At 33.1% G+C, this 13,404-nt stretch overlaps 1 protein-coding gene across 1 annotated transcript; it reads right to left on the bottom strand.

The window, feature by feature from the left end:
• Positions 1-5,457: 5,457 nt before the first annotated feature.
• On the bottom strand, positions 5,458-10,787 carry LOC120073005 (U1 small nuclear ribonucleoprotein 70 kDa). Its single transcript, XM_039025554.1, has 11 exons — positions 10,450-10,787; positions 9,886-10,000; positions 9,701-9,780; positions 9,068-9,143; positions 8,918-8,982; positions 8,778-8,840; positions 7,294-7,375; positions 7,032-7,194; positions 6,734-6,805; positions 5,861-6,587; positions 5,458-5,762 (listed from the first exon to the last, which is right to left on the bottom strand). Exons 1-10 carry the CDS (start codon positions 10,546-10,548, stop codon positions 5,879-5,881), a joined length of 1,524 nt encoding a protein of 507 aa, XP_038881482.1. The 5' UTR covers positions 10,549-10,787; the 3' UTR covers positions 5,458-5,762; positions 5,861-5,878.
• Between the last annotated feature and the right edge of the window lie 2,617 nt (positions 10,788-13,404).

Raw genomic sequence — 13,404 nt, 5'->3', positions numbered from 1 at the left:
AATAATATCATGCGTCAAGGCGCGACAATAAACCGCTCTACTAGTCTATTCATGCATCACATACATAATATCAGTACTGATTAGAAATTTTAACATGCTCATAATACTTGTAACTATCATGCAACTAGTAAAACATATGGTCAAACAAAATCATGCTCTAGAGTCCACCAAGTAACTTGATAGGTCTAATCTAGGTGGCCTGGCACGAAGACATCGGGGTAATAGTATCACTTATCTCAACTTGGTAAAAAACGCAAAACAAAATCTCCTTAGAACTTCTTTAGCACACTTGAATCAACTAAAGTTGTGGCTTTGTTCAAAACAAATTCCAAAACTTGATTCAATTAGCCAATCTGATCAAGAATTAGATCCAAAATCAATAACTTAATTTTCCACTATTACGAATAACCATCCAACAACTTACAAAATTTACTTTTCTGCAAAACAAAATGGTCTCTAGCTTGATGGTCAATGCCTCAAAACTTCCAAATCTTGAATCTAAGAGAGGTTACTAATCTAACCCAAATTAAATAGGTGAATTTCACCTCCCAAATTATAAGGAAAAATAAATCTTACCAAGGTTTTTCTCAAGACTCCGACAAAGATCAGGCAGTGGAGATAGATGGCACGTCGGCTCGTGGATACTATCGATAGGCAGCGGGTGTTGCTGTCAGATGGCATAAATTATTTAGGCTAGCTAGCGAGGGTCTTGCATGAGGAGGGTTTGCGAGAGCGGGAGAGAAGGAGAATTTCTAGTTTTACAGATTTTATTCAGCAGCAATTACGAACAAACCATAGCTTCAAACAACGATCCAACCGTTCAAAATGAAATTCCATATGTCTCGAACAGTTTGACCAAATTTGAGTACGATCCAATGGTTCAAACTCCGGAAATCGACAATTTTTTTGAAAGTTATCGCTAAAAAATCGAATTGTTTTCTCTCCAATTTTTGACCTCTTATTTCGAAAAAAAAATCTCAATTTTTTTTTCAATTTTGAAAAGATAAATAAAATATTTTATCACAATATCTCCAAAATCTCCAAAGATTTTATTAAATTTATAAATCAATTAACTTTTCAAATTATGTTAATTTAGGCTTCAAAAACCAAAATTAAAGGCATCATATCCATCAATTTGATACAAATTAAATCTTTCCAAAAATTTAATCAATTAAACCACATGAAATTAATTATCTCTTTAATTTTTTTTTTTTAAGTTGATCCTAAAATCCAAAATCAAAAGGAAGCAAAATTCAATATTTCAAGATAATCAGTTCGAATATCTAATCAATTAAATTCAATTTAATCAATAAAAGTTTTTCAATTTAACCCCAATTTTTCAAATGAAAGGAAAATTTAAACTCAATAATTTTATATAATAAACTTAAATTTTTCTAAAATTCGGGATGTTACAGAATACATCTTTGCAAGTAAGTTATCAAATTATACGCATATTTCATTGTGACAATCTAATTTTTTCAAGTACATTGTATTATGGAGCTCAATCTGATGAAGATTTTACCTTTTTAGTACATCATATTCGTATAAGATTAGGTTTATCAAGAACTGACATTTTTGTTTCACGTATATATTTATGTGATTCAAAACGACATAGACCTTAGTTTTTTTTTAGTACAAGATATTTGTAAGATTATAATTATAACCTCTCGAATTTTAGAAAAATTTAAGTTAATTATCTAAAATTATTGAGTTTAAATTTCCCTTTCATTTGGAAAATTGGAATTAAATTGAAATAATTGAAAGAAATTTTATTGGTTAAATTGAATTTAATTGATTAGATATTCGAACTGATTATCTTGAAAATATTGAATTTTGCTTCCCTTTGATTTTGGATTTTAGGGTCAACTTAATAAAAAAAAATTAAGAGATAATTAATTTCATGTGGTTTTGAATTGATTTAAATATTTGGAAGAATTTAATTTGTATCAAATTGATGGATTATATGCCTTTAATTTTGGTTTTTGAAGAATTAAGATAATTTGAAAAGTTAATTGATTTATAGATTTAATAGAATCTTTGGAGATTTTAGAGATATTGTGATAAAATATTTTATTTACCTTTTAAAAATTAAAAAAAAATAAAAGAATTGAGATTCTTTCGAAATTAAATGAGAGTGAAAAGAGACCAAAAATTGGGAGAAAGTTTGCGATAACTTCCACAAAATTGTTGATTTACGGAGTTTGAACCGTTGGATCGTGCTCAAATTTGGTCAGTTCGAGACTGAGTTTCATTTTGAACGGTTGCATCATTGTTTTAAGCTTTTGTTCATAATCGCTGCTGAATAAAATATGTAAACTAGAAATTTGCCTTCTCTCTCACTCTCGCAAACCCTCCTCATACAAGACCCTCACTACCAACCACTAGCCTAAACAATTTATTCCATCCAACAACAACAACCGTTGCCTATCTATGGCAGCCACGAGCCGACGTGCCATCAACCACCACTTATCCGATCTTTGCTGGAATCTTGAGAAAAACCTTGGGTAAGACTTATTTTCCTTATAATTTGGGAGGTGAAATTCACCCATTTGATTTTGGGTTAAATTAGTAACCTCTCTTTGGTGTGAAACTTAGATTCAAGATTTGAAAGTTTTGAGGCATTGATATTAAGCTAGAGACCATTTTTTGTTTTGCAGAAAATTAGTAAAGATCGGGTAAGTTGTTGGTTTATTATTTTTTTGGACTGAGAATAGTAGTGGAAAAATTAAGTTATTGCTTTTGGATTTAATTCTTCATCAGATTGGCTAATTGAATCAAGTTTTGTAATTTGTCTTGGATCAAGCCACAACTTTGGTTTGATTCAAGTTTTCCAAAGGTTTTAAGGAATTATTTGCGTGGACTTTTGTGACCAAGTTGAGGTAAGTGGTACTATTATCGGTGTCTTCATGTCAGGCGGCTAGATTAGATTTACAAAGTTAATTAATGGACTTTAGAAACATGATTTTGTCTTTGTGATATACTTGTTGCATGACAGTTATAAGTATTATGAGCATGTTCAAATTTCTAATCAGTACTAAAATTATGATAGGGCAGTTTATCGTCTCGTCTTGACGCATGTTTTATTTCTGATGATCGGCGGGTCTAGTTTCATGTTTGATGGTGTGCCTACGAGCCGCTAGACATGCGTGAGTCGATAGGTTCACATTCATGTTATTTTTCATGTTTTGACGGTGTGCCTACGGGCCGTTAGACATGCGTGAGTCGACAGGTTCACGTTCATGTTATTTTCATATTTGACGGCGTGCTTACAGACCACTAGACATGCGTGAGTTGACAGGTTCACGTTCATGTTATTTTTCATATTTAACGGTATGCCTATGGGCCACTAGACATGTGTGAGTTGACGGGTTTACGTTCATGTTATTTTTCCATGTTTGACAGTGTGCCTACGGGCCGCTAGACATGTGTGAATCGACATGTTCACACTCATGTTATTTTTCATGTTTGACGGTGTGTTTACGGGCCGCTAGACATACATGTCAATGCAAGACAGTACGTCCTTTAGTTTCTTTTCATCATCTAAGACAAATGTAGTTGTTTGAGCCACGGGCCCATCACTCTCTGCTCGTGGATGCATAACTTGATCCCGGTAATGGGATCACTTAGTATTTTATACTCAACCTTTCTTAATTTATGTTTTTCAGGTAATAATAGGAACGGGCTGTCGGGTGACAAGAAGGATCTGTGATCGTGCCATATGGGACATGTAAATCGCTTCCGCTCAGTTTACGTTTTCAAGCTATTTAAAAGTTTTAATTTGAAACTCAATGTTGGTCAAAATTTTATTTATTTAAGTTATTTTTTTTCATTATTTTAGGGGCCCCGAACAAAGGTTTTTCTTATTTGTTATTTATTTTGGAAAACTGTCTTTATTATTTTAATGAAATTTTATTTTTCTCAATGGTCAAAATGTTTTGAATGTAAATATATAATTATGAGTAAAGACCCTAGTACTCAAAAGATCAGATCGTTACAACAATGATTTATTGTTAGTTTAGTTGTTGCAAGGAAGTTGATAGGTATATTTCTTTTTAGTATAAAATTGTTAAGTTTGATAAAGAGTTAATTAACTGGTTTTAATACAATATATTTGTATAGAAAACTCATAAAAATTTAGTTGTTCTTTTAGTGTAAATTATTTGTGGCATGTTTTTCATCTAATTACTTTGTATTTTCGGAATGTTGGATCTTTTCACAAACCTAAATATCTATTTTAAAAATAAATATGATATTTTTTAAAATTTGGAGAGATTCGTGATTAATGTAGATTTAAGGAATATTTTCTAGCTTGTTTTTAAAATTAGGTGGTTGGATAATAAGATTTTGTTTTTAAATACAAAAAAAAAATGTAGGGATCAAATAAGGGTATACTTGTCATTTACTTTAATAGTTTAAGTTACCATTAGAATTGTTGGGGTCTTTTGACCATGTTGGCCAATTTTTAAAAAATCCAATACGTTTTGGCCATTTATCCAAACAACACTTCTAATAAATTTTAATATTTAATCTTTTTGATCTTATAGTTTGAAATTTGCAACAAGCTTAGTGTCCATCGTGAAAATTTTCATTAGAATCACTTTTCATCTTTATTTTGTAATAATTTTATTTTTGTAATTTATAAATGCATTGTAATGTTCATCCTTAAGTCGTAACTTCCAAAATATAAAGACTTAAATACGTCATTTATACGTCTATCAAACAAAATATGGTTCATGATTAGAAAAAAAAAAAATTTATTAATAAGTCGCTCGATAATTATTTAATTTTTAATTTTAAAATTTAAAAAATTAAATCTATAAATACATCTTTCATCCTAATTTTTTTTTATTTATTATTTACTTATTACAAATAGTTTTAAAAACGAAGCATTTTCTTAATTTGTTTTTATTCTTAGAGTTGGACTAAGAATTCAATCCTTTAAATAAGATGCAAATTATTGTGAGAAATTGAGAAAAATTATATATAAAGCCTAAATAATTGATAAGAATTTTATTTTATGTATTTAGATTTGCTGATAGAATGTACAATTGCAATAAGAATAGATAAAAGCATTAATAGATATAGAATTTCATTCAATAAACTCAATCCATTTTTTGTTAATATAAAATATTCATACTATAGCATTAATATAACACAATAATGATTATATAAATTTTTAAGATAATCAATGTTCAGAATAAGTTAAGCATGGTTTATGTTCATATTAGCGAATAATTTATAAATATATAAAAATGAAATATGATTTCTGAATTTGTGTTGTCAAATGGCATACTGATCCATGTGTTGAAATCCTTCCACCGAATGAGATTGTTGCTTTGTTTCAAAACAATCATTTTTGTACGTTTGGACAGTTCGATTTGATCAAACTTTTTCAAAACGAACAATTTGATAAAAAAAATTCTCACAGCAAACGTACAGCCTTTCCAAAACGATCAATCGAATGAAGCATACAAAAACGTTTTATAACCACTCTCGGCGCTTAAAAATCACGGTCCCAAACTAATACACATGTCATTAAGTCGAAGGAGTTTTAGCACATAAATAAACTGTGCAAAAATCTGCAATTGAAACTTCCAAGAACATACAGCATCAACGATGAAACTGAAACTTCCAACATACAGCATCAGGCATATCAAGATGTTTGTTTGAGCAACTATAGGTCAATTAAAAGAAGACGACAATCCCCACACCGAACACAGCCGCAACATAATATTTTCATGAACTTTGATGTCATCTTTAACCTGAAAAAGAACATTCAAGAATGCATATGGGGAAGGGCTGGTGTTCGTGAGTAATATTATAAACTATAAAAAGGGAGCAAGTGAGCAGAGATACTTACCAGCAGAACGCACCGCCACTAGTACTCTCTCGAATGGGATCTCTCACTGCGCTTATATTCATGATTCAAATCACGAGACCTCTCTCTATCATGTGATTCAGAAGTGCCACGTTCATAAGGGTAATCATCCTCCATTCTATCATCATACTGATCATAACGATCTTGGTCACGATGGCCTTCTGAGTGATCATATTGCCCTCGACTTCGGTTATGTTCAAAGTGATCATAGTACTGGGGATCATGATCAGTATCTGGGTGTCTGTGCCCATGTTCAGGCTGATCATACCACCCACGACCATCCTCAGTTTCAGCATGATCAATATCCCTGTCCCTATCACCATGTCTATCCTTTTCATATTTTGATTCAATCCGATCATAATCGTCCCTATCATGGGAGCGACCACGATCAGGGTCTGGATATCCTCCTTCATGATCCCGATCCCGATCCCTCTCCCTATCTCTATCCCGATGACGATCCCGATCTCGATCTCTGTCACGATCATGGTCACGACCTCGATCCCTTCCTCGATCACGTGTTCTATCACGGTCATAGCCACGATCTCTCTCTCTATCCCTATCCCTATCTCTATCCCTAGTCCTATCACGATCTCTGTGATGCCTGTCCTCTCTGACGTCACGGTCCTTAGATCTCTCATGGGAACGTTCACGAGACTTCTCTCTATCTCTTTCTCGGTCTCTTCCCTTGTCATAAGACTTTTCCCTATCTCTGAAAACATTGAAGTGAAACCCAATTACATATCATCTTAGAATTAAAAATAAAATGAAGTTACCTTTGCTGAACTATTAATTGAAAGAAGCATAAATAGACCCAACATTTGACCCAAGATGAAAAGAAAAATATATGGATCATACCGCTCTGCATGGCGATCTTCACGAGCCCTAGGCTCCTCTGATCTAGATGGTGCACCAGCCTGTTGTTGTTCTCTAAACAAATTACAGATGCTTTTAGCTTATGTAATATATTAAATTCAATCTCATATTTACAAATTTTCAGCAATCAACAAAAAAATAAAACTGCCGAAGACAAAAAAACATCAGATCGAGAATCATAAACACACATTCATTTTTGTTTCATACTACTATAAATCATCAATATTTCTCAATAGCTTGCACTTGAAAGCGCAGGAGTTGTTGACATCAGATTAACTACCTTCCAGAGTGCCTCTGGCTATTTTCTTCACCTCCCACTCTCGTAGTTCCAAGACCACCACCCAGCCGGCGGGGTCGCCAATTTGGTACTGTTCTACCTCGTTCTACATCCACTAGTACCCTCCTACCATCAATCTTCCTACCATCAGCTTGCTTATATGCGGCTGAGTAGTTTCAAATGGAGGTGACTAGATTAATTAGTTTCAAATAGAGAGATTAAACAAATAGAAAAGTGTTCAAAATACAAGTTAATTGAAACAAACCTTTCATATCTCTTTTGTGCATGTACTCAATGAAAGCGTAGCCTTTAGGTTTACCTGTCACTTTGTCCGTAATCAATCGGACCTGCAAAACACAGAAAATTACAATACAAGTCATATTGCAGAAGAAAAGTTAAATATCTCTATCCATTATACATTCTTGATTCTCCATAAAGATTTTCTTAGTTTATATCTAGATAAGTACTGAAAGAAAGTTCATTATAAGCTAATCCTATGGCACGGCAGACAGGCACTATGCCTAATTAGCCGTGCTCACCTTTAAATCATAGAGCTTCCATCGCGAGATGCATCACCACCAGCTAGAGTCGGAAAAACTGAAGTATTTGTGGCCATTTTACCAGTTGTTGAACAGAACATACTAAACTCCCCTTACCAGGGAAATTATTTTTCAAATAATCAAAAAAGGTATATGTAATACAGGAAATACCAGGAAATCTTCTCAACGGCGAGATTTTTTGATGCCTCTAAAGCCAAAAGTAAAACTTTTAGCAGCAGAAAATCTATGCAGTACAAAATTCAAAGGAGAAAGAGATGCTAATACTCCCTATGTGTTTTACCCAGGGCAGGAAAATAGGGAAGTTGACAATCTCCTTTGTTGCTTCAATACAAAGGCCAAAAAGCAAAGTCAATCACTCCACTGCCCAACCTAAAATTTCCAGCTTTCAACGCATGGTGAAGTGCACCGTGTTTGGAATCAGAACCATAGAAATACTGATATCATGAATAATACTTGGCTGAATGTAGAATAACTGCCTCCTTACCAGGAATCTTGATGTATAGAATTTGACTAAGGAGTTTCCTATTAACATCATGCCTCAAGAATTCTCTAGCCCAACTAGATCTGGGCAAAGACACGGGCACTAAGAGGAAAATGAAATACACATGAAAGTCATGACTGCATACCAGCAGCTTTACCTGAGAGACTATTAGGAGCTTGAATTATCAATGATGAGTCCAGGGAGGTGTTTGGCGTTAATCTTTCTTCAAACTTGGTTGCACTATAAGGATCCAGTCAGGTAGCAATATGTATTACTCCCATAAAAACTTACCCAGAAATTTGACTACTTTAAAGGGGAAGAAAGTTGAAGGGGGGGGAAACAATTAAATGACCTGTTTGGCATGTCCATATGTAGTTTGGAAGGCCAGTGGAATTTTCTGATGGGTTAGTTAAAGAAAAAGCATGAACCATTTTATCGTCACTACAACAACACAAAACATTACAAGAAAATCTATTACCTGAGACAACCGATCCAAGAAAATCCATGTTTAGGTATGCCATTAGACCAATTCATGGTGGTTTAGAATGTATTATGGTATAGATTCTAGAAAATAATTTTAAAGGAAAATGGACCAAAAACAAGATACCTACCAAAAAAAATATTTCTGATTGTAAAAATAAAGCCTTTATTTGACCACATATAATATTAACCTCTTACCGAGCCCCATGAGGATGCTCAAATACCTACCCGCTTGATTGGCCCATAAGACTCGAACTCTCTTTTGATTCTGCTCTCAGTTGTCTCATAATTCTGCCAATGGGTAACAATGATTTTCAGTGAAAAATTAAACTTAAGTTAAAGAATTATGTACAGAACATTTTACACACCAGCCTAGCCACAAAGAGTGTTTTGTATGGATCTCCGGTAACATTTGGATCATCACGTTCAAGATCTGCACAAAAGTACATATGTAAGACACCTGACATTGACAAACTTTTACCTACAAACTCAAGGTAAGAACTGAAGAGATGTATCACATTTTGGCAGCTCCTCGGCAGCTTTCTCTGCACCCTTTTCAATTCTGAGCAAGTGAATTCTGGCCCTCCTTTCTGCCTGAAAAGTTAAGATTTCAGGTTGCTCAGAATCTCAAGTGGTAACTTCTCAATTCCCATGCCTTTATACACAATTCACTATCATTTTACAAATCCAGCCTTCAGAAACTAGTAAAGATCATTTGGAATGATAGGAACTTTTACTGCTAACGTGCAACATAGACCGACAAAGATAACACCTTATCTAGGAGGCAGCACAGAAGTTATTTTCAAAATTTGTTTCTTGTATTTTAGTAACAAAAGTTCAGTTAAACCATACTTGGTTTAATATTTTTTATGTTTAAAACAGTTTTAGCCACACTTCAACAATCATGGGAAAATGAATTGTTACATGCTCTCCTTAAAATTTACAAGCTACGTAATTAAAATGCCTCAAACTATGTTTAAAAACAAACCATATTGCTCAGCAAGCTGCCAAACAGCCTCTAAGTTATAACAATACGTAATGCTCACTTTCCCTATAATATGCAGGGAAGGAGGGTACAAACTATTCGAAATTCAATCATAGAAGGGTTGGGAACGTAGTTCAGACAATCATCAAGAAGTAAATTATCTTACCGGAGTTTCACCCTTTTGAACAGGGGGTGCATATTCCGGGTCATCAGGTTCTGCAAAACTACTCACAAACTGGGCCATCCCTTCAAAACAAAATGAGAAACAATTATCCCTCGGCAATAACAATAAAGCAATAAACTCATAAAAAATAAATAAATAGCATACAACTTTTGAAAAGTACTAAAAACCTGTTAATGGTGGACATTTTCTTTTCTCCGGTGGAGGTTTGAACTCCAAAGGCGGTCGGGGCTCAAAGAGCTTCAGGAGATTGGCCGTAAGACCAGTGGGATGACTCTGCCCAATCTGCACGAGAAGGAAAATTAAGAACCCGATACATTCCACAATCGAATTTTCTACAAACCCATATAGCTTCTTTGAAAACCATAATCTGAAATTTCGACCCTCAACGATAATACTAAGTCGTCGCATCACACCATTTTTTCCTTTTAACGAGAAACGAGACATTTCATTGACAAGACGCTGTTGACATCGTATGAGTCATTCGACGGAGAGAACTTAATTTATTATCTCTAACCAAGAAAACGAAAATCAATCATTATGAATACGCAATAATCATCACAACAACATATATGCATAATTTTGCCACACAAAAAGAACAAATCTGCATCTCTTCTAATTAACGAATGCGAAACGACTTCTCGAACCCTAGCTAACTTCAATCAAACAAAAAACAAAGAACAATCGAAGGCTTCTACAGAAATCATAATAATAATAGAAAAAATTCCACCTACCAGTTTGAGTTGAAGGACATTGGCACGATTCTGGGCCTTAGTACGAGCCTGAACCGCCGCGTTTTGGTTTCGCATGAAGGCATCATTGTAATCCCCCATGGTAGCGCAGTATCGTCCCTCAGACTAATTCGATTACAAATAATTGATACAAGAAATCAAATGGAGTGGAGAGATAACATTGGTGAGTGCTCTTTGCTCGGATCTAATTCGTACAGTCGGGTCGAAACGGAGGAAACTGGAGGAGGCGGCAGCCAAAAGGCGGAAAAGGTTTCTCGTTTTATCGACGCTATTTATATACAGACTATTCTGCTAGGTCGGATTCTCCTTGGGCCAAATTTACAGACAACTTCACTAATTATTCTCTTTAATTTCTTTTTTATTTTGGGGAAACCTATAAAATTTATAACCCTGAAATGTTAGACTGCACATATCAAAATATTAAACAAATAATGATATTATTATAAATATGTTAAATTAGGTGTAATGTGTCCATTATTAGTGTCTATTGATCATGTATCACTTATTCATTATTCCATATGTTATTAATGTGTCTTAAAATTACACAATATTAGTGTTCATGTAATCCACCTCTTTGTGAGTCTTGAAAGATACACATATTGGTGACCAATCCAAAAATATAGGAGAAATGGGAGAAATTCATTTTTTGTTATTTTATTTACTTTTTGTTATTTATTTATTTTATTATATATTGTTGTTATATTATATTTTCTCCATATTTGTGTTCTCGTTATGCATCATTGTGCTTCTCAAACTCACAACATATTATCAGCACGAGCTTCTACCATTTTCCTCTCTAAAGGTATGTCGATTTTTTCCTCTTTGTTATAATTAATATATTTAATATTATTTTGCATATTTAATATCTATTAGATTTCTAATATAAATACAATATTTTATGATAGTGTTGTCATGACAAATCTAAAAAAAATAGAATTTTTGCCCTTGATATTAACGCCAGTAATTGTTTGTCATGGGTACTTTATGGCGAAATCCACATGGATGCTATGAATCTTGGAGACACTATTAAAGAAGAAAATACGACATCCAATTAGGACAAAACAAACGCTATGATTTTCCTTCGTCATCATCTCCACGATAGATTGAAAATAGAGTATCTTATAATAAAAGATCCCAATATCTTGTGAAAATTTTGGAAAGACATGTATGATCATTAAAAAAACAGTTATTTTTTCTAAAGTTCGTTATGAGTGGATGCACTCGAGGCGGCAAGATTTCAAATCAGTAAGTAATTACAACTTTGCATTATTTAAAATCAGTTTGAAACTATTGTTATGTAGAGAGAAAATTACTGATGATGATATGTTAAAGAAGACATTTTCTACGTTTCATGTCTCGAATATACTCCTGCGACAGCAATATCGAGAGAATGTTTTAAACAATATTCTGAACTAATTTCATATCTTTTCGTGAACGAACAAAATAACGAGTTATTAATGAAAAACATGAATCTCAACCAACTGGAACAACTCCATTCCTTGAAGTGAATGCTATGAATTTTAATCATAATCGTGGTTGTGGTCGAGGTTGTGACCATGGCAGATGAAGAAATAACTATTATTTTCATGGTGGTCGTTCTAATCATTTAAATTTCAAAAGAACCACACAAAATGATGATCACAAAGGAAAAACTCCACGAGATAAAAGTTCAAAAAGTGTTGAAAATGAATCTTCCAATGTCGAATGACTGGGCATTGGTCATGTACCTGTCGTACGTCAAAACACTTAGTCAATCTCTATCAAGCATTCCTAAAAGAAAGAGAGAAAAATGTGGAAGCAAATTTTGCATACCAAAATAATGACTATTTGACCCATCACATATGAAAAATTTGGATGTGGCGGACTTCTTTGAATCTCCATAATAGAAAATCGGAAGAAGGTGGAACATCAAGTGTTTCTGTTGATTTTGAAAATATTTAGACTTAATGTTGCTTTTTTATTTATCTCCATGTTTTTTTTCCCGCTTAGTAGATGTTAACCTTTGTAAATTCCAAATGTTATTTTTCTTATTGTAATTATCTTCTTTTAATGAAAAAACCTAGATCATTTTCATATGTTGGTTGACAAAAAAATGAGTAAAGAAGATCCATGTCTAGCAGACAGTACAACTATACATACAATACTTACAAGTAGAAAATATTTTTTCAAACTGACAATGCTAGAAGTAGGGTTAGAAATGGTTCAGTTCGGTTTGGTTTGATTTGATGGTCAAATCAAACCGAACTGAACCGATTTATTTGTTCAAATAGAATCGATGTGGTTCGGTTCGGTTTCAAATTCGATTTTGGCATTTTTAAAAAATCTATGTTTAATTTTTTTTTTATTAAAAAACGGTTCGATTCGATTCGATTTTAAATTTGGTTTTGTTCTTTAAATTAAAAATGGTTCGATTTTAAATTTGGTTTTACTCTTAAATATATAATATAAATAAACATATTAACTATATATATATATTTATATTTATATAGATATATATATTAGTTAAAATCAGTTTGTTTCGGTTTCAAATTTAGTTTTTGAAATTGAAACTGAACTGAACCAAATTAATTCGATTTCCAAATTTCTTCAAATCGGACCGAACCGCATTTTTCGGTTTCATCGAGTTTTCGATTCAGTTTGGTTCAATTTTTAGGAACGGGTTCAGTTTTTGCAGTTTGAATGGCCACCCCTAGTTGGAAGTAAAGGTCAATACAATATCAGGTTCTGCAAACCTAATTGAAGGGTTTGGAAAAGCAAATATTATTTTACCTAGAGGAACATAATTTACAATTGGCAATATATCTTCTAGTCAATCAAAGAGAAATCTACTTGGTTTTAAATATATATGTTGCAATGGTTATCATATTGAAATTGATATAAAGAATAATATGGAGTATCTTTACATCATATTACTTAGTTTTAAAGATATATGTTACA

This window comes from Benincasa hispida, chromosome 3 (assembly GCF_009727055.1).
Source record: "Benincasa hispida cultivar B227 chromosome 3, ASM972705v1, whole genome shotgun sequence".
Taxonomy (NCBI): Eukaryota; Viridiplantae; Streptophyta; class Magnoliopsida; order Cucurbitales; family Cucurbitaceae; genus Benincasa; species Benincasa hispida.
Note: the sequence above shows the minus strand (reverse complement) of the source record. Positions and strands in the feature narration are given on the sequence as shown.